This window comes from Mobula birostris, chromosome 1 (genome assembly GCF_030028105.1).
Source record: "Mobula birostris isolate sMobBir1 chromosome 1, sMobBir1.hap1, whole genome shotgun sequence".
NCBI lineage: Eukaryota > Metazoa > Chordata > Chondrichthyes > Myliobatiformes > Myliobatidae > Mobula > Mobula birostris.
The window spans coordinates 221714358-221740661 of NC_092370.1; the positions used below are offsets into that span (position 1 = coordinate 221714358).

General features: G+C 41.9%; 1 protein-coding gene across 5 annotated transcripts in view; it reads left to right on the forward strand.

Annotated features, from left to right (window-relative positions):
* The window catches only part of LOC140204942 (autophagy-related protein 2 homolog B-like), a 177898-nt gene that overhangs the window by 130981 nt on the left and 20613 nt on the right, over positions 1–26304 (forward strand). For all 5 annotated transcript variants that reach the window (XM_072271939.1, XM_072271956.1, XM_072271964.1 and 2 more), the window contains 7 exons: positions 2265–2397; positions 7478–7672; positions 8141–8242; positions 18743–18827; positions 20527–20725; positions 24925–24994; positions 26208–26290. In XM_072271939.1, the coding sequence (XP_072128040.1) occupies positions 2265–2397; positions 7478–7672; positions 8141–8242; positions 18743–18827; positions 20527–20725; positions 24925–24994; positions 26208–26290 (867 nt within the window). The remainder of the gene's footprint in view (positions 1–2264; positions 2398–7477; positions 7673–8140; positions 8243–18742; positions 18828–20526; positions 20726–24924; positions 24995–26207; positions 26291–26304) is intronic.

The window sequence follows — 26304 nt, forward strand, 5'->3', positions numbered from 1 at the left end:
ATAGTAATCTCAGGATTATTGCCTGTGACATGCAACAGTGAGTATAGGGATAGAGTGAGATGGAGGATAAATGCGTGGCTGAGGGATTGGAGCAGGAGCAGGGATTCAGATTTCTGGATCATTTGGAACTCTTTTGGGGCAGGTGTGACCCGTATAAAAAGGACGGATTGCACTTGAATCCGAGGGGGACCAATATCCTGGCAGGGAGGTTTGCTAAGTCTACTGGGGAAAGTTTAATCTAGAATTGCTGGGGGACTGAATCGAACTGAAGAGACAGAGGAAGGGGCAGTTGGCTCACATATAGAGAAAGCTTGGAGACAGTGCGAGATGGAGGATAGGCAGGTGATAAAGAAGGGATACGCTCAGACCGATGGTTTGAGTTGTGTCTATTTTAATGCAAGAAACATCATAAACAAAGCGGATCAGCTTAGAGTGTGGATCAGTACTTGGAGCTATTTTGTGGCCATTACTGAGACGTGGATGGCTCAGGGGCAGGGATGGTTACTTTGAGTGCCAGGCTTTAGATGTTTCAGAAAGGACAGGGAAGGAGGCAAAAGTGGTGGGGGTGTGGTACTGCTGATCAGAGATAGTGTCACAGCTGCAGAAAAGGAGGAAGTCATGGAGGGATTGTCTACTGAGTCTCTATGGGTAGAAGTTAGGAACAGGAAGGGGTCAATAACTCTACTGGGTGTTTTTTATAGATCACCCAATAGTAACAGGGACATCGAGGAGCAGATAGGGAGACAGATTCTGGAAAAGTGTGATAATAACAGAGTTGTCATGGTAGGAGATTTCAATTTCCCAAATATTGATTGGCATCTCCATAGAGCAAGGGGTTTAGGCGGGGTGAAGTTTGTTAGGTGTGTTCAAGAAGGTTTCCTGACACAATATGTAAATAAGCCTACAAGAGGAAGAGGCTGTACTTGATCTGGTATTGGGAAATGAACCTGGCCAGGTGTCATGTCTTTCAGTGGGAGAGCATTTTGGAGATAGTGATCACAATTCTATCTCCTTTGCCATAGCATTGGAGAGGGTTAGGAACAGACAAGCTAGGAAAGCGTTTAATTGGAGTAAGGGGAAATAGGAAGCTATCAGGCAGGAACTAGGAAGCATAAATTGAGAACAGATGTTCTCAGGGAAATGTACGGCAGAAATGTGGCAAATGTTCAGGGATATTTGTGTGGCATTCTGCATAGGTACGTTTCAATGAGACAGGGAAAGGATGGTAGGGTACAGGAACTGTGGTGTACAAAGGCTATTGTAAATCTAGTCAAGAAGAAAAGCTTACGAAAGGTTCAAAAAATGAGGTAATGATAGAGATCTAGAAGATTATAAGGCTAACAGGAAGGAGCTTGAGAATGAAATTAAGAGAACCAGAAGGGGCCGTGAGAAGACCTTGGCAAGCAGGATTAAAGAGAACCCCAAGGCATTCTACAAGTATGTGAAGAGCAAGAGGAGGATAAGACGTGAGAGAATAGGACCAATCAAGTGTGACAGTGGAAAAGTGTGTATGGAACTGGAGAAGATAGCTGAGGTCCTTAATGAATACTTTGCTTTGGTATTCACTACAGAAAAGGATCTTGGCGATTGTAGGGATGACTTGCAGTGGATTGAAAAGCTTGAGCATATAGACATTAAGAAAGAGGATGTGCTGGAGCTTTTGGAAAGCACCAAGTTGGATTAATCTCCAGGACCGGATGAGATGTACCCCAGGCTACTGTGGGAGGTGAGGGAGGAGATTGCTGAGCTTCTGGCAATGATCTTTGCATCATCAATGGGGACGGGAGATCATTTTAATTTGGCTGGGGATAAACATTCTGCTGTGTCTTCAATTAAAATACTCATTAAGGCAGAATATCAAAGTTCAAAGTAAATTTATTAATTGTTGAATATAATTTATTATTAAAGTACGTATATGTCACCATATACTACCCTGAGATTTGTTTTCTTGTGGGCATTCATGGTAGGTACAAGAAGTGCAATGAAATCATTGAAAAACTAAACACAAAGACTGACAAGCAACCTCTGTGCAAAAAAAGACAAATTGTGTAAATACAAAAAAAAACCAAATAAATAATATTGGAAAATATTAGTTATAGAATCCTTGAAAGTGAGTCTATAGGTTGTGGAATCAGTTCATAGATGAGGTGAATGAAGTTATCCATGCTAGTTCATGGCCTTGATTGTTGAAGGGTAATAACTGTTCCTGAACCTGGTGATGTGGCAATGCATTGCTGCTAATTTTTATGCTTCTGTCTTTGTAGCACGAGAACTGGCTCCAGCTCTTCCCAAAGCTCCCCATCTCAGCCTTCTGCGCGACACGGCCGTTCGACCAGGCGCATTCAGGGTGGACCCGGAAGGAACCATGACATCCTGATGGAGATTCAATTCAGTAAGGTGAGAAGCTGAAGCATCCCCGATCTGTCCTCCTGTGAGCATCTTCCTACCCTTCTTTGTACGTTCTCCCCATGATCACATGGGTTTTGTCCCTCATTCCAAAGATGTTAGAGTTAGTGAGTCGTGGGCATACTTCATCGATGCTGGACGCATGGCGACATTTGCGGGCTGCCCCAGAACTGTGTTGGTCGTTGACGCAACACGGCACACTCACTGTATGTTCCAATATCCGTGACAAATAAAGTGAATCTTTAACTCTTTCTACAACACTCTTTTCCATCTTTTTCTGCCTTCCTATTGTAGAATCATGAGACATACAGCAAAGAAACAGGCCCTTTGGCCCATAGCTCGCTAAATGTCTCCCTTCCATGTGCCTATGTAGATGGCTTTTAAATGGTGCTAATGTCCTCACGTCAGCTATATCTTATCTTTAAGGCATTGCTTCACTATCTTGTGACTGTCTTGAGTTGGGAAAGTATGATGTGCCTTCATAGGGGGGTTGTTTGCACAGTACATCAGACAAACATAAGCATAGCACGTGAGTTTCTCACTGGTTATTGGATATTTCAGGATATCAATGGGTCAGACAACCAGTAAATTCACCCAGGAATGGGGAGATGAATGGATTCAGCAAACAGGATACTTTTAGCACGTCACATTGGACTTTATTTGAACTTGGATGCCAAAGGTGAAACACAGAATGGTAGTGTAACTCCATTTGACCAACAATCCTGAAAATGCCCATCAGAATGGAGATTGAACATCCATTTCTATTGCGTGTTTCACGTCAACAAGAGTTGGAAAGTGTTTGATGGACAGCAGTATTTTAAAACGTGTTCAGCTTTATAAGTCATATAGCAAAGAACCACAAAACTGGTATTCTCTGTTGAGTAATAAATTTAAAACACACCTGAGAAAGGATATGTGGCCTTGATTTAAAGTCTGACCTGAAAGTCTAGCCTTCACTCAGTATTGAGCTGAATCTTATGTTTAAATCTTTGGTGTTGAATTTGAAGCCACAATACACCACCCACAGATTCAGTAAAGAGTGCACTGTACTGAGATGATTAACTCTGCCTTACTGTTTCCTATCAGTTATCTGTGAGTCTGCTCCTTTTATGGAGGAAAAATAATCAATGAGATTTATTATCACTGATTTATGAAATGAAGTTTGTTGTTTTGTTGCAGCAGTACACTGCAAAGACACAAAATTTACTATAAGTTACAAAAATAAGTACTACAAAAAATAAATGATGAGGTAGTGTTCATGGGTTCATGGACAATTCAAAAATGTAATGGAAAGGGGAAAAAGCTGCTCCTATATCAAGTACGGGCCTTCAGATGACTGCTTCTCCTCCCTGAAGGCAGTACAAGGATATAGAACAGTACAGTGCAATACAGACCATTCATCCCACAATGTGCTGACCTTTTAACCGACTCCAAGATCAATCTAACCCTTTCCTCCCACATAGTCCTCTATTTTTCTTTAATCCATGTGCCTTTCTGAGTCCTGACGAAGGGTCTCGGCCTGAAACGTCGACTGCACCTCTTCCTACAGATGCTGCTTGGCCTGCTGCGTTCACCAGCAACTTTGATGTGTGTTGCCTTTCTAAGAGTTCCTTAAATGCCTTGAATGTATCTGCTGCTTTCACTACCTCTAGCGGCCCATTTCACTCATCCACCACTCTCTGTATAAAGAAAAAACGTACCTCTGATGTCCCTCCCTCTACTTTCCTCCCTAGAAAAAGGGCACTAGCTGTCCTTAAACTTATGCTCCCTTGTATTAGCCATTTCCCACCCTAGAAAAAGGGCACTAGCTGTGTTTATATTAAAAAAAAACACACTTTACCTCTAATATCCCCTGTTCTTTCCTTCATTCAGCTTAAAATTTTGCCCTCTTGTAAAAGCCATAATAAACAGAAGGCTTTTCCCAGATGTTGCAGGTCCTCAGTTAAAGCTACTGCCTTCTTGAGGAACCACGTCTTGGGTGGTAGGGAGGGTTGTCCCTGTGATGAATCTGAGTTTTGAACCATCTTCAGCATCTTGTGATCCCATGCATTGGAGGCTCCATACCAGGCTGTGATGCAACCAGTAAGAATGCTGTCCACCATACATCAGTAGAAATTTGTAAATCTTCGTGATTGCATCAATGTGTTTGGCCTATTTTAGGTGCTCTGAGATATTGAACCTTATCCGCTAGCGATGACATCTTCAAGAGGCGATGAACAGAGGTGGAGAGCTGCTTCTTCCCGTCCACCATCACATTTCTGAATGGTCCATGAACAATGAGAACTGCCTCATTATTTGTAACACATGCAAAGTACTGGAGGAACTCAGCAAGTCAGGCAGTATCTATGAAAGAGAATAAAGAGTCAACGTTTTGGCTTGAGACTCTTCATCAAGATTCTTTATTCCTCTATTGATGCTGCGTGACCTGCTGAATTCCTCTAGCATTTTGTACGTGTTACTTTGGATTTCCAACATCTGCAGAATTTCTTGTGTTTATGATCTCATTTGTCTTCTGCACTATTTATTTGTTAAAACAACATATTTCACAGCATGTATTGATAATCATAAACCTGATTCTTTATTTTTATTCTGTTCTGCACTTTCTCTGTAACTGTAACACGTTATTCTGTATTCTGTTATGCTTTACCATGTATTATCACTATGCATTGTAATGAATTGATCAAGAACATATCAACCTCTGCTTTAAATATGCTCCATGACTTTAGCTTCCACAACTGTCCGTGACAATGAATTCCACAGATTCTCCACCCTCTGGATAAAGAAATTCCTCCTCATCTCTGTTCTAAATGGACGTTCCTCTATTCTGAGGCTGTACCCTCTGGTCCTACACTCAACCACTATAGGAAACATCCTCTCCACATCCACTCTATCTAGGTTTTTCAATATTCAATAGATTTAAATGAGCTTCCCCCTCATTCTTCTAACCTCCAGCAAGAACAAGCCCAGAGCCATCAAACGCTCCTCATTCGTTAACCTTTAAATCCCAGAATCATTCTCGTAAGCCTCTAGACCCTATTCAAGGCCAATAGATCTTTTCTTAGATAAGAAGCCCAAAGCTACTCACAATACTCCGTGCGATCTGACTAATGCCTTATGAAGCCCCAGCATCACATTCTTGCCCTTGTATTCTAGTCCTCTCGAAATGAATGCTAACATTGCATTAGCCTTCCTTATCATTGTCTTAACCTGCAAGTTAACCTGTAGGAAATCTTGCATAAAGACTCAAGTCCCTTTGCACCTCTGACTTTTTTGAATTTTCTCCCCGGTTAGAAAATAGTCCATGCTTTTATTTGTTCTGCCAAAGTGCATGATCATGCACTTCCCTACACTATATTACATCTGCCACATCTTTCCCAATTCTCCCAATCTGGCTAAGTTGTTCTGCAGACTCCATGCTTCCTCAACATTACCTGTCACTCCACTAATCCTTGTATTGTCTGCAAACTTGGCCACAAAGCCATCTATTCCATCAACCAAATCATTGACATATAATGTGAAAAGAAGCAATTCCAGTACTGACCCCTGCAGATCACCATTGGTCACCAGCAGCCAACCAGAAGAGGCCCCCATTATTCCCACTCTTTGCCTCCTGCCAGTCAGCCAATCTTCTATACATGCTAGTATCTTTCCTGTAATACTCTGGGCTCTAGTTATTCAGCTTCAAGTGCAGCACCTTGTCAAATGGCTTCTGAAAATCCAAGTAAACAACATCCACTGACTGTCCTTTGTTAATCCTGCCTGTTATTTCCTCAAATAATTCCAACAGCTTTGTCAGCCAAAATTTCCCCTTAAGGAAACCATGTGGACTTTGGCCTATTTTATTATGTGCCTCCAAATACCCCAAAGTTTCATCCTTAAAGGACATAACATCTTCCCAACCACTGAAGTAAGGCTAACTGAGCTATTATTTCCTTTCTTCTGTCTCCCTTCCCCCCCACCCCTTAAAGAGCAGAGTGACATTTTTGCAATTTTCCGGTCCTTTGGTGATTCTTGAAAGATCATTACTAAAGCCTCCACAATCTCTTCAGCTACCTCTTTCAGAACCCTGAGGTGTACACCATCTGGTCCAGGTGACTTTACCTATCTTCAGACCCTTCAGCTTCCCAAGTACCTCCTCCTTGGTAATAACAGCTAGATTTACTTATGCACTCTGACACTCTCAAATTTCTGGCATACTGCTATTGTGAAGACTGACACAAAATACTTCTTAAGTTTGCCTGCCTCTATTTTGTCCTCCATTATTATCTCTCCAGCACCATTTTCTAATGGTCTAATATCCTCTCTCGCCTCTCTTTTACTTATTCTATATCTGAAAAAACATTTGGTATTCCCTTTTATATTATTGGCTAGCTTACCTTCATATTTCATCTTTTTTCACCCTGTGGCTTTTTTAGTTGCCTTATTTTGATCCCAGTCTTCTAACTTCCAATCATTTTTGCTATATTACGTGCCCTCTCATTTGCATTTATGCTGACTTTGACTTCACTTATCAGTTACAGTTGCCTTATCCTCCTTTAGAATACTGCATCTTTCTGTCCTGCACCTTCCGATTTGCCCCAGGAAACTCCAGCCATTGCTGTTCTGCTGTTATTCCTGATGGTGCCCCCTTCCAATTAGCTTTGGCTATCTTCCCTCTCATACCTCTATAATTTCCTTTACTCCACTGTAATACTGATCCATCTGACTGTATCTTCTTCCCACCCCCCCCCCCACTATGATCTTCTTTCAGCCACGACTTGGTGATGCCCACAATGCCAATCTCTAACTGCGCTACAAGATCTGCCTTATTTCATATACTGTGTGCATTCAAATATAACACCTTCGGGCTTGTATTCATCACCATTTTCAATTTTCCCTATATGTTACACTTCAGCTCATCCCACTAACTGCAATTTTACCCTACCATCCTCAGTGCATCAACTTGCATACCAACTGCTCCATCCTCAGCCCTATCACTCCATTCCCATCTCCTTGTCAAATTAGTTTAGTTCTTGTGACAATAATAAACCAGTTCACCATTTACCAAGTTTGTTTCTTTTTATTCCCAAAGGTGAAATTTCAGCATGAAGTTTATCCTCAGACAGGCCACCCTGTGGATCCAGGTTCGACAGAGAGTCCTATCTCACGACAAGTCTTCATAGTCCAGGACCTTGAGATCCGAGACCGCCTTGCAACTTCTCAGATGAACAAGTTCCTATACTTGTATTCCAGCAAAGAGCTACCAAGAAAAGCTCATTCCAACATGGTGAGGCTGAGTCCCAGGCCAGGTTGTTGACCTAATCCTTTGGTTGCGGACAGGGAGGGATCAACAGCAAGGAACTCAATGGCTGCTTCCAGTAATGTTGGACAAAGTAATATTTCATTATTAGTTTAATTAGTTTGGCACGTCATATTTCACCCAGTTCTGATGAAAGGTCTCAGCCCAAAACATTGACTGTCCATTGGCTCCATAGATGCTACCTGACCCACTGAGTTTCTCAAGAGTTTTGTGTGTGTTACTGTACTGCACTGCACATGCTTTTGCTCCCTTGTTCTGGATTCCCAATCAGAGAAAATATCAATACCACTGAAATTCTACCAACTGTTCAATTACCAGGACCAGATCGTCCTTACATCTTTTAAAATTGGGAATATGGTTCATTTCACCATACATAGGCCCCCTTATAATCAAACCTGAATAGGTTTTGGTGACCTCTGGTAATTTCTCTTTCAGCTGACCATTAAGGCACTGCATGTGAGTCCCGATTCCACTCGGATGCCTCAGGAATGTTGTCTCCGCATTACGCTGATGCCCCTTCGACTAAATATTGATCAGGTCAGTAAAACTCAAGACTGAAAGTGACCCCAACCCAAACTCAAACCTTGCTCTTCCCAGCACATTACAGATAACTTTGACAAAAGCTCCCTGCAGTTTAACTTGGATTGAGTAGAACTTTCTATTCCTGCTGCAACCATACACCTGAAAGGGCAAGTGCCTACAGAATCCATGGCCCAGCAAAACTCAGTTGTATCAGAATCCTTAAAGATTAAAGATTAGCTTTAATTGTCAATGTACATCAAAACATAGAGTGAAGTGCATCATTTACGTCAATGACTAACACCCGAATATGTGCTGGGGAAGCCTGCGATTGTCGCCATGCTTATGGAGCCAAAAGAGCATGCTACAACTTTCTAACTAACCCTTGCTAACCCATCTGTTTTTGAAATGTGATTGTGGGAGGAAATCAGAGCACCTGGAGGAAACCCACCCGGTTGTGAGGAGAATATAGAAATTCCCTACAGACAGTGACGGGAATTGAACCCAGTAACAACCAATGCAACCTAAGCACATGCTGGGGATAGTTCTCAAGTATCACCACACACTGTGGCGTCAACATAGCATGCCCACAACCCTTGGCAGAGCAACACGGAGCACAACAAGCCCCTTTTCTCCCTTCACAAGAAAATGGATTTAGGCTAAAGCCTGGTTTATACTTCTGCGTCAACGCGTCGCCGTAAAGCTGCCGCGGAACCCTACGTGAGAACTTGCATTGCTGCGACACGCACCTCTCCCAAAATGTAACTGCGCGTCGCAGCAATGCAGAATGCAACAACTGTGATTGGTCCACTTGGTAGCATCGCATGTCATCCTACACTGCAATAGCTTCCCATTGGGCGACTGAAGGACAGGGAAGGAACTCTGGCTGCAATGCTTTCCATAACGCTTTACAGACCTCCGAAATTATGGAGAACACATTTTGCACGAAAAGAGACGCTCGCGTCTTTTTTACCCCGAGACTACCATGACCATGAAGCCTTGCGCGGGCGGATGAGTGCACATGCATGACGTGTGCAAATTGCCAAGCGACGCAGACACACCAACGCACAAGTATAAATGCTGACAACGTGCATAGGCCACTTGCGTAAGTTACGGCGTCCAGTTAACGCAGAAGTATAAATCAGGCTTAACCAAGGAAGTAAAAGGTGGTGCAAAATATGAGGAAGAAACTTAATGACTGACCAGGAATACCAGTGGACTGGGAATATTTTAGAACTCAGCAAAAAAAGACCAAGAAGCTGATGAAGAAACCCAAGGTACACTGTGACTGGAGAGAAACATAAAAATGGACTGTGTATGTTTTTTATAAGTTCATAAAGGCATAAATAGACGAAAAATTTAGTTTTCAAACAGTAAACAGAGTGGGAGTAACCTAAGCTACTTCAGGTTGGCAGGCAGTGGTTAGTGGGAAATTACAGAAATCAGTGCTTGCACCCTCACAATTCACAATCTATAGCCATGATTAGGCTGCAGGGAGCTGATGGTATATTTCCAAGTTTGCAGATGCAACTCATCTTGGTGGGATGGTGAGTACGGAGAAGTATGTAACTGAGTTTCAGGAGGATACTGACAAGCTGAGTAGGTATCCGAGTGCATGGTAGGTGGAACACCATAGAAAACGAGGTCATTCACATTGCATGTAACAGAAAAAAAACAAAGTAATTTTTTAAATGGTGAGAGATTGAGAAATCATAGGGTTTGTTGGATTAAAGTGGAAGATTGTTTTTTTTCTTGTAGTTTGTGCTTGTTCGTATGTTTACTGTATATGTCAGTGAATTCTTCAGTAATTGTATAGCTGAATCTATTTTTCTAGAAGTTTCTGTGTAGCAGGTGTCATGCTACTGAATCTGGCTATTTCATAGGTTATTCTTATTTCTGCAATGGCTTGCTTTTGTCAACTCTGAGCTAGTTTTTAATATAAGATGATTGTGTCTTTATTTGTTCATTCTTCATTCAGGTAACACTTAAATGGCCATATCCAACAAGTGTTAATGCCTCATTTCTTGACTTCCAAAGAACTTTTGGATCGCAAAATCAGCCGGGTACAACAGGTCATATATCATGGAAGCAAGTCCTTCATCCCACCACTTCCATGCTGACCATTGGCACTCATCTATATTTAACCCATTTTAACTTTCATATCCTCATTAACACTTCCCCCTCCCCTTCATTTTACCACAATTCTGCTGGCACTCAGGGTCAAGTTGCAGCAACTAATGAAGCTACCATTTAACATCTCTGCAGTGTGGGAAGAAACTGGAGCACCAGGGGTAACTACACGACTACAGGGAGAAGCTGCAAACTGCAGGCAAAAACTGCCTAACTCTAGGTGTCTGAGGTTGTGAGGCAGCAGCATTAAACACTTAACCACTGGACATCCCGTCCAAAGAGAAGGGGTCTATCAGAAGTCACAGTGGTCTCATCTCTGGCAGTAAGCCTGCCTCTATGATTCAGAAGGAAAAGGGGGAGAAGAGGTAAACTGTGGTGATAGGGGATCCGTTAGTTATGGAAATGGACAGGAGGTTCTGTGGGCAAGAAAGAGATTCCCGGCTGGTATGTTACCTCCCGGGTGCCAGGGTCCGGGATATTCGGATCGAGTTCTCAGCATTCTTAAGTGGGAGGGTGAACAGCCAGAAGTCATGGTCCATGTAGAATCAATGACATGGGTAGGAGGAGTGACAAAGTTCTGCATAGAGAGTCCAGGGAGTTAGGTGCTAAGTTAAAGGGCAAGAGCTTCAGGATTGCTACCCAACCCACATGCTAGTGAAGCCAGACTAGGAAGATTATACAGTTTAATATGTGGCTAAGGGGTTGGTGTAGGAAGGAGGGCATGAGAGTTTTGGATCATTGGACTGTCTTCCAGGGAAGGTGGGACCTGTGTAGAAGGGATGGTTTGTACCTGAACTGGAGGGGGACTAATATTCTAGCAGGAAGGTTTGTTAATGCTGCACGGTGGGGTTTAGCTAGAGTTTCAGGGGTATAGGAACCAGAGTGCCAGAACAGTCAGTGGAGAGGTTGTGGAGGCAGATGTTGGTAAGACCTCATACAAAGTTAAGAATCAAAAAGTTGAGCATGGTGCAACTAGTATCCTAAGCTGCATATATTTCAATGCAAGAAGTATCATAGGAAAGGCAGATGATAGTGCTGAAGATGAGGTGGCTGGTTTACAATGTGTAGTGAGGAGAGGCTGTTGATAGGGCAGAATTGCAATCAACAGGATGATTTGCAACATAAAAGGCGGATAAAATTGAAAAGGGTGAATACAGGACTGAAGGTGTTCTATTTGAAGGCCTGTACCAGAAAACCAGCTATGATCTGCGGAGCACTATTTCATGTGCGAAGAGACAATTTTGAACAAGGTTGGAGGCGACATCGGATGCACAACAACTCTGGCAGGGCTTGCAAGAGATTACTTCTTACAAAGTGAAACCCAATAGCATGAATGGCAGTAATGCTTCACTACCAGATGAACTCAACACCTTCTATGCCCGCTTTGAAAGGGAGAACACAACTACAGCTGTGAAGATCCCTGCTGCACCTGATGACCCTGTGATCTCTGTCTCAGAGGTCGATGTTAGGCTGTCTTTAAAAAGATTGAACCCTTGCAAGGCGGAAGGTCCCGATGGAGTACCTGGTAAGGCTTTGAAAACCTGTGCCAACCAACTGGTGGGAGTATTCAAGGACATTTTCAACCTTTCACTGCTAAGGGTGGAAGTTCCCATTTGCTTCAAAAAGGCAACAATTATACTAGTGCCTAAGAAGAATAACATGAGCTGCCTCAATGACTATTGCCCAATAGCACTCACATCTAGTGATGAAATGCATTGAGAGGTTGGTCATGACTAGACTGAACTCCTGCCTCAGCAAGGACCTGGACCTGTTGCAATTTGCCTATTGCCACAAAAGGTCAATGGCAGATGTAATCTCAATGGCTGTCCATGTGGCTTTAGACCACCTGGACAACACAAACACCTATATCAGGATACTGTTTATCAACTGTAGCTCAGCATTTAATACCATCATTCCCACAATCCTGATTGAGAAGTTGCAAAACCTGGGCCTCTGTACATCCCTCTGCAATTGGATTCTCAACTTCGCAACTAGAAGACCACAATCTGTGCAGATTGGTGATAATATCTCCTCCTCGGTGACTAGCCCACTGCTCTACTCTCTATATACACATGACTGTGTGGCTAGGCATAGCTCAAATACCATCTATAAATTTGCTGACGACATTACCATTGTTGGTAGAATCTCAGATGGTGACGAGAGGGCATACAGGAGTGAGATATGCCAACTAGTGGAGTGGTGCCACAGCAACAACCTGGCACTCAACATCAGTAAGATGAAAGAGCTGATTGTGGACTTCAGGAAGGGTAAGACGAAGGAACACATATCAATCCTCATAGAGGGATCAGAAGTGGAAAGAGTGAGCAGTTTCAAGTTCCTGGGTGTCAAGATCTCTGAGGATATAACCTGGTCCCAACATATTGATGCAATTATAAAGGCAAGACAGCGGCTATACTTTATTAGGAGTTTGAAGAGCTTTGGTATGTCAACAAATACACTCAAAAACTTCTATAGCTATACTGTGGAGAGCATTCTGACAGGCTGCATCACTGTTACAATCAGGTAGGAGATACAGAAGCCTGAAGGCACACACTCAGCGATTCAGGAACAGCTTCTTCCCCTCTGCCATCGGATTCCTGAATGGACTTTGGAGCTTTGGACACTACTTCACTTTTTTAATATACAGTATTTCTGTTTTTGCACGATTTTTAATCTATTCAATATATGTATACTGCATAAAGTATACTGAATAAGATTTACTTATTTATTATTTTTTTCTTCTATATTATGTATTGCATTGAACTGCTGCTACTAAGTTAACAAATTTTACATCACATGCCGGTGATAATAAATCTGATTCTGATTCTGAATGTGCACAGTGTACGGAGTAAGGTAGATGAACTTGTAGCACAATTGCAGATTGGCAGGTATGATGTCGTAGGCATCACTGAATCATGACTGAAAGAAGATTAAAGCTGGAAACTTAATGTCCAAGGATACACATTGTATCAAAAGGACAGGCAGGAAGGCAGAGAGGGCAGTGATGCTCTGTTGGTAAAAATTGAAATCAAATCTTAGAAAGAGGTGACATGGTCAGAAGATGTTGAATTATTGTGGATAGAGCTAAGGAACTGCAAGGGTAAATAGACCCTGATGGGAGTTGTATACAGACCCAAAAACAGTGGTAAGGATATGGTCTACAAATTACAGCAGGAAATAGAAAATGCATTCCAAAAGGGCAATGTTACAATAGTCATGGGCGATTTCAATATGCAGGTAGATTGGGAAAATCAGTTTAGTGCTGGATTATAGGAGGGGGGAATTTCTAGAGTGCCTACAAGATGGCTTTTTAGAGCAGCTCGTGGTTGAGCCCACTAGAAGATCAGCTATTCCGGATTCAGTGTTATGCAATGAACCAGAATTGACTGGAGACCTTAAGGTAAAAGAACCCTTAGGGTCAAATGATCATAATATAACCGAATTCACCTTGAAATATGAGAAGGAGAAACTAAAGTCAGATGTATCACTATTACAGTGGAGTAAAAGGAATTCCAGAGGCATGAGACAGGAATTGGCCAGAATTGATTGGAAAAGAACACTGACAGGGACAACAGCAGAGCAGCAATGGCTGGAATATCTGGAAGCAATTCAGAAGGCATAGGATATAAACATCCCAAAGAGGAAAAAGTATTCTAAAGGAAAGATGACAGAACTGTGGCTAACAAAAGAAGTCAAAGCCACCATAAAAGCCAAAGAGAGGACATATAATAGAGCAAAAATTTGTGGGAAATTAGTTGATTGAGAAGTTTTTAAAAACTAACAGAAGGCAACTAAAGACACCATTAAGAAGGTAAAGATGGAATACAAAAATATGCTAGCCAATAATACTGAAGAGGGTACCAAAAGTTTATTCAGATATGTAAAGTGTAAAAGAGAGGCAAGATTTGATCTCAGACTTCTGGAAAATTATGCTGGAGAGGTAGTAATGGGAGACAAGGAAATGCTGGATGAACTAAAGTATTTTGCTTCAATCATCACTGTGGAAAACACTAGCAGTATGGTGGAAATTCCAGGTGTCAGCGGTCATGAAGGTTGTTGGGAAACTGGAAGGTCTAAAGGTGGATAAGCCACGTGAACCAGATGGTGTACACACCAGAGTTCTGAAAGAGGTGGCTGAAGAGAATGTGGAGGCATTAGTAATGATCTTTCAAGAATCACTAGATTCTGGAATGGTTCGCGAACACCGGGAAATTGCAAATGTCACTCCAAGAAGGTAGAGAGGCAGAAGAAAGGAAATTATAGGTCAGTTAGTAAGATGTAGGAGTCGATTATCAAGGTTGAGGTCTCAGCGTACTTGGAAGCACATGATGAAATAGGCTGTAATCAGTATGGTTTCCCTACGGGAACATCTTCCCTGACAAAGCTGTTGGAATTCTTTGAAGAAACAACAAGCAGGATAGACAAAGGAGAATCAGTTGCTGTTGTGTACCTGGATTTTCAGAAGGCCTTTGACAAGGTGTCACACATGAAGCTGCTTACCAAGCTACAAAGCCCATGGTATTACAGGAAAGATTCTAGCATGAATAAAGCAGTGGTTTATTGGCAGGAGGCAAAGAGTGGGAATAAAACAAGCCTTTTCTGGTTGGCTGCATGTGATTAGTGGTGTTCCACAGGGGTCTGTGTTGGAACTGATTCTTTTTATGTTATATGTCAATGATTTCGATGATAGAATGGATGGCTTTGTTTCAAAGTTTGCAGAGGATATGAAAATAGGTGGAAGGAAAGGTAGTTTTGCGGAAGTAGAGAGGCTTAGACAAATTATGAGAATTGGCAAAAATAGCCAGATGGAGTATCAGGAAGTGTATGGTCATGCACTTTATTAGAGGAAATGAAAGGGTTGACTACTTTCTAAATGGAGAGAAAATACAAAATGAGATGCAAAGAGACTTGGGAGTCCTTGTGCAGGGTTCTCTAAAGGTTAATATGCAGGTTAAGTCTGTGGTAAGGAAGGCAAATGTGACGTTAGCAGTTATTTCAAGAAGACTAGAATATAAAAACAAGGATATAATGTTGAGACTTTATAAAGCACTGATGAGGCCTCTCTTGAAGTATTGTGAGCTGTTTTGGGCCCCTTATCTTTGAAAGGATGTGCGGAAACTGGAGAGGGTTCAAAGGAGATTCATGAAAATGATTCCAGGATTGAACAGCTTGTCATATGGAGAACATTTGATGGCTCTGGGCTTGTATTCACTAGAATTCAGAAGAATGAGGGATGACCTCATTAAAACCTTTCGAATGGTGAAAGGTCTTGATAGAGTGGATGTGGAGAGGATGTTTCCTATGGTGGGAGAGTCCAAGACCAGAGGACACAGCTTCAAAATAGAAGAGAGTACTTTTAGAAAGGAGATGAGGAGGAATTTTCTTTAGCCAGAGAGTGGTGAATCTGGAATTCTTTGCCATAAGCAGTGGTGAAGGCCAAGTTTTTATGTACAGTATATTTAAGACAGATTGATAGATGTTTGATTAGTCAGGGCATGAAGGGATACAGGGAGAAGGCAGGAGGTTGGGGCTAAGAGGAAAATTAGATCTGCCATGTTGAAGTGGCAGAGCAGACTTGATGGGCCAAATGGCCTAAATCTGCTCCTGTATCTTATGGTTCTGATGAGGGTCTGGGTCTGAAAGCACTATAGTGAGATCAAGTTTACTGACCTGGTATAAAGGATCTTGATTCCTTTTGGAGCTTTGATCTGCATTCAGTGCCACTTGTGATGAAATCCTAAGGATAATTCATTATGGACTGCGCCTTTAAAAAGAGAGAGAGTGTGCCACAGATTCAGAGAGAGAGAGGCGCTGAGCAGCTCGTAAGTTGCTATGGTGATAGAAGGATGGAGCTATATAGTGGACAGCTGGTGTTCAGCATGTTTGGATATATACACAAGGTCAGCTGGCTTTCTGGTAGACACACAGAGACGCAGAAGAAATGGACGCTGGATGAGCTTTGAGTACCCACAAAAGGGTGGGTTTTGAGGAGAGAATCGATCAGTGGCTCTTGCAGTGTGGAAAAGGGGTGACCTGTGGAAAATAATCAGTGTGTTTAACCCTTGCCTGGGTTGATAGCCTTACCACGTGAAGAGGGTACCCTTAGTGTGGTCACATTCGGTGACCTTAAAGGATTTCAGAGGACAACGGGAAGGATCGACAGCATCGGCTTACTTGGATAACAAATCACCTCTCTCTCTCCTAAATTCTACTCAACTCCATATCACGAACTGAGCTGACTTCATTTACATACCATCGTAAGACTGTATCACTTACCACCTAAGCTTGAAGAAGTTTGGGTTTTATATTTACACACCTATATATGCATAAGCTCTACTAACATGTTTTATTTATCTGGTTTTATGTTACTATATTATGTAGTTACTAATAAAATAGTGTTTGTTAACAGCAAAATCGGACTCCAGGGGTGTTCCATTTCTGCTGGTTCTTTTAACCCGTTACGGCGTATGTAACACACTTTATTAGGTACCCTCTGTACCTAATGATGTGGCCACTGAGCGTATGTTTGTGGTCTTCTGATGCTGTAGCCCATTCACTTCAAGATTCAATGTGTTGTGCATTTAGAGATGCTGTTCTGCATGCCTCTGTTGTAACACGTTTATTTAAGTTACTGTCGTTTTTCTGTCAGCTTGAACCAACCTGCCCATTCTCCTCTGACCTTTCTCATTAACAAGGCATTTTTGCCCACAGAACTGTTGCTCACTGGATGTTATTTTTTTTGTCACATCATTCTCTGTAAACTCTAGAGACCTTTGTGTGTGAAAATCCCAGGAGATCGACAGCTTCTAAGATGCTCAAACCACCCCATCTAGCACCAACAATTATTCCACAGGCAAAGTTACTTGGATCACATTTCTTCCCATTCTGATGTGAACCTCTTGAACCCTGTCTGCATGCTTTTATTCATTGAGTTGCTGCCACATGATTGGCTGATTAGATTTTAATCTAACAAGGAATTAAAGTGGCCACTGAGTGTGTAAGATCATGAGACACAAGCAGGAGTAGGCCGATTGGCTTCTCAGCTCTGCTGCACCAGTCACTGAGATCAAGCCTGATCCAATCTTGGCCTCAGCACCATTTTCCCACACTCTAAGTTCAAAGTGAAATTTATTATCAGAATACATACATGTCGCCACATATAACCCTGAGATTCTTTTTCAGTGGGCATGCTTAGCAAATCTATAGAACAGTAACTGTAAACAGAATCAGTGGACAGCAAACTGTGCAAATACAGATATAAATAAATAACGAGCATGAAATAACAATAAAACAGAGTCATTAAATGAGTCCTTAAATTCGTCTAACTATCCCCTTTTGTTCAAGAGCATGATGGCTGAGGGGTAGTAACTATTCTTGAACCTAGTGGTGCGAGTCCTGAGGGACCTGTATCTTCTACCTGATGGCAGCAGTGAGAAAAGAGCAAGGCCTGGGAGTGAGGATCCTGCTTTTCTACACCAATGTTTAATTAGGAAGGGTTAATGGTTGGAAGGGTTTTACCTGTGATATACTGGGCCAAATCCACTACCTTCTGTAGGATTTTCCATTCAAAGGCGTTGCTGTTCCCATACCAGGCCATAATGCAGCCAGTCAGTATACTTTCCACCACACACTTATAGAAGTTTGCAAGGTTTTCAATGTCATGCCGAACTTCCACAGACTCCTGAGGAAGCAGAGGCGCTGTCGTGCTTTCTTTGCAATAATATTCATTGATGGGTCCTCTGAGAAAGTGACCCATCATGAATTTAAAGTTACTGACCCTCTCCTCCTCTGATCTTCCGATGATTACTGGCTCATGGACCTCTGGCTTCCCTCTTCTGGAGTCTACTATCGGTTCCTTAGTCTTACTGACATTGAATGAGAGGCTGTTATTACACCACTTAGCCAAGTTTGCAGTCTTCCTCCTGTATGCTGATTCATCACCCCCTTTGATACAGCTCACAACAGTGGTGTCATCAGCAAACTTGCATATGATGTTAGAGCTGTACTTGGCCACACAGTCATAGGTGTAAAGTGAGTAGAGCAGAGGGCTAAGTACACATCCCTGCAGTGCTCCTGTGCTGATGAAGGTTATGGAGATGTTTTTGCCAATTCGCCCTGACTGAGGTCTGCAAGTGAGGAAATCCAGGATCCAATTGCATATGGGGGCATTGAGGCCCAGATCTTGGAGCTTACTAATTAGTTTTAAGTCTCTCCATACTCCTGACACCCTGTGTCCTTGGAATTGGGGAGGAATGTTCCCGTTCTAAATTGAAATCTGACAGCTCTCTAAAATATTCAGTTTGAAATTTGTCCTTTACTATCTGTTAATGGAGTGGTTCTTTGGAAAATTCCCTGATCAGTGTGTCTCACTTTTATTCCTGTTTTTAGGATGCCCTGTTTTTCTTAAAGGACTTTTTCAGCAGCCTAGCTGCAGAGGTTGAGCTGTTAATTCCTCCAGATCCTGTGCAGGAGGGTGAGTAGTAGCTCACTATTGTTGTGTCCTAGGCAAACATCAATGTGATTTTACAACTATGATCACTTTAGAATTCCAGTCACTACTGTATTGTAAGAATATTGAAAAGCTTTGATAGAGTCGCTGTGGAGAGGATGTTTCCAATAGTGGGAGAATCTAGGACCAAAGGGCACAGCCTCAGAATAGAAGGACGTCCCTGTAGAACAGAAATGAGGAGGGATTTCTTTAGCTACACGGTGGTGAATCTGTGGAATTCCTTGCCACAGATGGCTGTGGAGGCTAAGTAATTGGGTATATTTAAAAAGAGGTTGATAGATTGTTGATTAGTAAGGAAGTCAAATGTTACAGGAAGAAGGAAGAAGAATGGGATTGAGAGAGATAATAAATCAGCCATGATGTTGTGGAAGTTGCAGAAAGGCAAGGGTTAACATAATATCCAGGCAAGGATAGACTACTGATTGAGTGCAGACAGCACAGACAAGAAAGGTCTTTGAAGAGCATAGTTTCCCTTTGCACACTAGGAGTCTGGAGGCAAGTAATCCAAGGTGTGCACACCAAGTAAGGGACCAACCAGGTTTTACTAATTTCAAAGTAACCTTGGTTGTCAGTTTGTAGTTTTTGTTAACTCTTAACACTTGTATTATGAATGGTGATTGTTCTTGCAGGTAAGGAATTAAAGCATACATTGATTAGCAAGTGGTCAATATCCATAACTGCTGGCTAGTTCTGTATAAGTATGGCATTTCTCTGTTCAGAATTCAGAGCAGCATAGTGACAGGGACCATGTGCACAAGTAAAATAAAGTATAGTTGAGCAGTAAATTAATTTGTGTTCTGATTCCAGTTATTGGTGATGACAGTGGAATGGCAGAGCAGACTTAGTGTGTTGAATGGCCTAATTCTGCTCTGATGTCTTTAGGTCTTACGGTTTAACCTTCTTCTGCTACAGTTCTGTGCGATTATGTTGTGACAATGTAACAGGATTCACTAATGAAATAAAATGATCAACAAAACCCACACATTTTACCCAGCAGATGCAGGAATTGTGTGTTGGTTTCAAGAGCTTGGTGAGGAATGTACAGACTGTGTGGCTTGCCCTGTGCAGAGCCAACCGTATATGATTAGGCTTCAGTGCTAGGAACGTTGGCCTAGATGAAAATACTGATTTTGGTATGCTTATCCTGCTAGAAGATTTGGAGGATCTTGGAGGGACACCATTAACATTACTTGTTTGAAATGCCTATACTTCAAGGTTCATATCTCAAAAGCTTGCAGGAGACCAGAATCACAAATGTTCTCAAGGCCATGAGCACTGGGCTGGAGAGAGATCTTGATCTTCAAATCTCATTTTTCTCAAATGAGTGCATTTGTTAAGCTTTGGCTTAAGGGGATTTGATATGTTAAATCTGAAGTTGTGCCATTCAACTAGAAAATGCAAAGACAGCCTCTGGGTCAGAGGAATTACGTGGGGAGAACTAGTCTAGTTGGGTTCCATTTTCCAACTACAAGAACATGATAAAATGATAAACTAGTATGCAAAGAATTTATTGAGACACTCTGTGTTGATTGTGGTGATAATTTACCTAGTATTCATAAAGTTCAAGAGATTTATTTAAGTTGTTACACAAAAATGAAATAAAGTTGAGCAGCAAGATGTTGTCCTGTGCTAATTTATACACTCTCTGCATGTCTTCCCACAGTGAGAAAACCTCCTGGGTCAGATGCCGCCAGCAGCCTTTCCAAAAATGGAACCACTGCTGCAGATCATGGCCCCATAATTACCCTTCCAGGTCAGAGCAAACACCAACCAGGACCTTCGACTACTGCGGCTACGGTCCCGATCAGCGAGCCAGAGGAAACTGCAGCAGCAGCCTTTGCAGACCAGCCAGTCTTCTTCAGGTGAGCTTCAGATGTGGGAAAGTGACAGTCATGAGATGCAATGTGGTAGCAGGCCTTTCCTTTTCTACCTTGTGGACCTTTACAGTAGCGTAGCAATTAGGGGTAACACTTTACACTACCAGCAATCAGGGTTCAATTCCTGCCACTGCCTGTAATGAATTCGTACATTCTCTGCATGACCATGTAGATGCTGCAGTTTCCTCTCACACTCCAAAGATGTACAGGTTTGGGTTAGTAATTGTGGGCTTGCTATGTTGGTGCTGGAAGCATGGCCATACTTGTGGGCTGCCCCAGCACATTCTCTGACGGTGATGGTCATTGACACAAATGAAGTATTTCACTGTAAATTTTGATGTACATGTGACAAACAAAAAAGCTAATTTTTAGAAGGTATGAAAAGTATTAGGATTATCTCTAGAGGATTGATCAGTTAATATAACTATTAAATTTTGCTTGACCACGTGGAGATATTGTAAATGTGGTCTGGTTTCTATTTTGCTACAGAAGATTCAGATCTTGGGATTTTCAGAAAGGGTATTGGGGTCCGTATCCATAGATCGCAGAAAGTGACTATGCAAGTGGATACGATGGTAAAGAGGGTGTATGACAAGCTTGCTTCATTGGCAGGGGTGTTGAATATAAGAGTAAGGAAGTCATGCTGCAGCTGTATAAAACTTTAGTCAGACGGCATTTAGAGTATAGTGTGCAGTTCTGGTTGCCCCATTACAGAAAGATATGGAGACTGCTTATGAGCTGTAAGGAGATGTAGGATAAACTTGGGTTGTTTTCTCTGGACCGGCAGAGACTGAGGGCAGACCTGAGGTCTTTATAAATTATGAGGGGCATAGATAGGGTAGACATTCAGACTTTTCCCCAGGTAGAAATGCCCAACGCCAGAAGACATACTTTTAAAATTGGGGAGGTTTTGGAATTTAAAGGTGATGTGAGGGGCAAGTTTTTACCGAAAAGCGGTATGTGCCTCGAATGGGTTACCAGGAATAGTGGTGGAAACAGTCAGTTTGGTGAAATTTAAGAGGCTTTTAGATAGATACATGAATACAAAGAGAAATGAAGGATATGTATGACATACAGGAGGAGGACATTTAGTATAAATTGGCATCAAGGGCAGCACAGCACTGCGAGTGGCCTGTCCAGTGATGCTCTGTTCTGTGAGAGAACATGAGAGGTGTGACAATGAAAGAGTAACAGGGTCTCTATTTACTGGACATTGAAATCAACAACAGTAAGTGCAAGGAATTTGAAATAAAAGCAAAATTGCTTGAAATGCATCAAGATGTTGCTGGGACTTGAGGACCTGAGTTATAGGGAAAATTTGAATAGGTTAGGAATTTATTCCCTGAAACACAGGAGAATGAGGGAAGGTTTTCTAGAGGTATACAGAATTATGAGAGATATAGATATGTAAAATGCAAGCAAGCTTTTTCCCCTTAGGGTGTGAAACTAGAATTAGAGGTCATAGTTTTCGGATGAAGAGTGAAATATTTAAGGAGAACTTGAAGGGAAACCTCTTCACTTAGAGGGTGGTGCTTATGTGGAACAAGCTGCTAGCAGAAGTAGTGGTACATGGATGAGAGGGGTATGGAAGGCAATGATCTGGGTGCAGTAGATAGCATTTGGCAGAAAAACAGTTCTGCGTGGACTAGATGGGCTGAAGGGCCAGTTTCTGAACGGTATTGCTCCATGACTCAATCTCCAGCTCTCACTTTCCTTGGATGTCCCTTGAGTTGTTTGCATGCTTCCAGAATGTAAAGCCAAAAAAAGAAAAGGAAACCTCACACAAGTTCGTCCACTTGAGTATTTCTAGATCTTAAATCTCTGATCTTAAATCAGGTTAAATTAAGGACCCTCAGCAGAAAATGCTGGAGATCCTTAGAAGTCATTGATCTGGTTTCTCTTGCCACATGTGCTACTTGACCAACTGAACATTATCCTAGCTTTACAAATAAAATCTGCAAACAGTGCAAGAGACTCCCTCAAAATCAGGCTGGCACGTGTTTATGTTTAGACTAGCCTCATTGATGCAGTGGATATTGTTTCAGTGGTCTGGTTAGAGCTGTCCACACTGACTCTATCACACAAATGTATTGTTTCCAAACCTGTAAGATGTTTGAACAGTAATTGAGTCGTAGAGTATTTATTGCACTACAGCACAGAAACAGGCCCTTCGGCTTTTCAGATTTAGTAATTTGTGTTTGCATATTGAGTTTGTTCTTCGCCTGTACACCTAGGGTTGTATTCTGTATTATTGCAAGCAGTGCTACTGTGTTCCAGAGTAAAAACCATTCTTCCCTCCACCTTCATTCTGCCCAGTTGTGAAGCCCAATCTCTAACTGTAGAGATTTCACTGCAGTTCCTTCTACAGTGAAGTTTAACAGATTTTGCCATATGTAATACGTACAACTTCCCAAACATGTTATTGAGTGCAGTCGGGTCATCATCATGTATGGATAGTGTAGTTGTCCATAGGGTTTTCGTGGCAAGATACAGAAGTAGATGGCCAGGCCTCTCTTCCACACAGAACCCGAATGGATTCGAACTCAGGACCACCTGCCTTGAAGTCCAGTGCTGATGCCACTACACCACCAGCCAGCCCTCCTAAACATGAAGCATCGCTATATCTGCTCTTTAATAGTTTTTGATTAGATTTGTGCTTATCCGTGTCAGGCTGCTATTTATTGACTACAGCTCAGCATTCAACTTAAACATACCCTCAATTCTAATCAACAAGCTCCAAAACTTGGGCCTCTGTACCTCTCTCTGTAGCTGAATCCTTGATTTCCTCACCATAAGACCACAGTCTGTGCAGACCAGAAATAACATCTCCTTGCTGACAATCAACACTGGCACAGCTGAAGGATGCGTGCTTAGCCCACTGCTGTACTCTCTTTACACAAACGAATGTGTGGCTCGGCACACCTCAAACACCATCTATAAATTTGCCGACAACACAACTACCGTTGGCAGAATTTCAGGTGGTGATGAGGAGACATACAGAAGCGATAGGTCAGTTGGTTGAGTGGCATCGCTAAAACAACATTCCACTCAACGTCAGTAAGCCCAAGGCTTTGATTGTGGGCTCAGGGAAGAGGAAGTCAAGATAACACACGCAGTCCTTTTTGAGGGATCAGAAGTGGAAAGGGTTGAACAGTTTCAAGTTCCCAAGGATCTATCCTGGGCCCAACATATTTGTGCAATTACAAAGGAGGCAAAACAATGGCTATATTTTATTAGGTTAAGGGGTATGTCACCAAAGATGCTCTCAATTTTCTATATGTACTGTGGAGAGCATTCTAACTGGTTGCATCACCATTTGGTATGGAGGGGCCACTGCACAGAATCAGAAAAAGCTACAGAAAATTGTAAACTCTGCCAGCTCTATCATGGGCACTAGCCTCCCCAGCATCCAGGACACTCAAAAGACAATGCCTCAGAAAGACATATCCTGGGCCCATTACCCAGGATGTGCCCTCTTGTCATTGCTATCATCAAGAAAGAGGTACAAGAGCTTGAAAACATATACTCAACATTTCAGGAACAGCTTCTTCCTCATCGACATCAGATTTTCAAATGGACAATGAACCCATGAACACTACCTTAGTATTTTTTTTCCTATTTTTGCACCCCTTATTTTATTTAATTTAATTTTCTTTTTTAATATGTATACTTATTATAATTTATAGGCTTTATTATTATGTATTACAATGTACTGCTGTTGCAAAACAACAGATTTCATGATACATCCCAGTGATATTAAATCTGATACTAATTATGAAATCCATTTTTATATCAATGGAAATACTTATTTAGAGATTCAGCATGGTTACAGGCCCATCGTGCCAATGGCACCATCTAATTACACCCATGTGACCAATTAACCTACTAACCCATATGTCTTTGGAAAGTGGGAAGAAACTGCAACACCCAGAGGGAGTTCACGTGGTCATGGGGAGAAGGTACAGTACAAACTCCTTACAGACAGTGGTGGGAATTGAAACCAGATCATCAGCACTGACATTAGCATTGAAACCAGCTCGTTACACTAACTGCTACGCTAAAGTGCTGCCCCTAAAAAAATAATTAATCTTGGATATTCAGATTTACTCTCCAGGTTATGTTGGCTTGAAATATGCCAAAGCACAATGGAAATTTTTTTTAACCCAAAGCTTTTGTCATTCCAGGGAGTTTCGCTTCACATCTGAGGTCCCCATTCGATTGGATTACCATGGCAAGCACATGTCTATGGATCAAGTAAGTTGTGGAGGGAATGGGGTACTACCAACTGAGTGCTGTTTGTGCAATTCGATTCAATCAGCGAATAGATCTCGAACAAAAGCAACTTGCTCTCTCCATTGCACCAGGTTATATTCTGTTTCTAGCTAATGGAGAAACATCCACAGAGGTTCTTATCTGGTTCCTTTACGAACGAAGCAACTGAATTTGTCTCTATCAAGGATCAGCTTTATTCACCATAAACATTTACGTGTGTTCGGAATTTGCATGGTACTTTGGTCAGGTTGCAATGTGCAACGAAAAATGACATTCAACAATTAATAAAGAATAAAAAATTATGTAAATTATAAAGTTAGAGGTTAAAGTACAGATATAGTAAAAGGGCAAAGAGACATTAAATATTTGCATATACTTACACTGTAACCAGCATTACTCCCAAAGTGCCATGGTAGCAAAGCGGTTAGTACAACACTATTACAGCTTGGGGCATAGGAGTTCACAGTTCCATTTCGTACCGTCTGTAAGAGGAGTGTATCTCCTTCCCATGAGCACGTGGGTTTCCTCCAACAATCTAAAGACGTACTGGTTAGAAGGCGAATTTGTCCTATGACTAGGCTACTGTTAAATAGGTGTGTTGCTAGGCAGTCTGTCTCGTTGGGCCAGAAGGGTGTATTCTGCGCTGTATCTCTAAATAAATAAATATAAAAAGTGGTATAAAGTGTTTTGCAGTGCAATACAGGGGTAATAGATGTAGAGGATGTAGTAGCTAACTATAATGGTTAATCAGATTTACTGCTTGGAGAATGAAACATTTAACTTGGCATGGTTTTGTTTTAACAGAAGAGAGGTTTTAGAAAAGGCAGATTGCAGGGTGGGTAGTGTCCACTATGACTTTTTCCTTCATACAAATGCACACAATATTCAAAATGAGGTTTATGCCAATGTCTTGTACAGCTGTAACATGACATCCCAGTTCCTGACCAATGGAGACCAGTGTACCAAGCACCTTCATCATCCTGTCTACCTGTATTGCCACTTGCAATGATCTACGTACCTGCACCCATCTGAGCTACAGCACTCTCCAGGGCCAGGGAGTGATCCTCTTTTATAGAATGCCTGGTCTCTTAGGCTGAAGTGTGAGAACTTGTGGTTACTGGAATAAGCTCATTTCCACATGGAAGCAGCACAGCAGACTGATCACAAGGTCTCCACAGCATCTTTCTTATTGCAGGGCACCTTGGCAGGAATACTGATTGGACTGGCTCAGCTGAACTGTTCTGAGTTGAAGTTGAAAAGATTGTGCTATAGACATGGGTAAGCACAGTCAA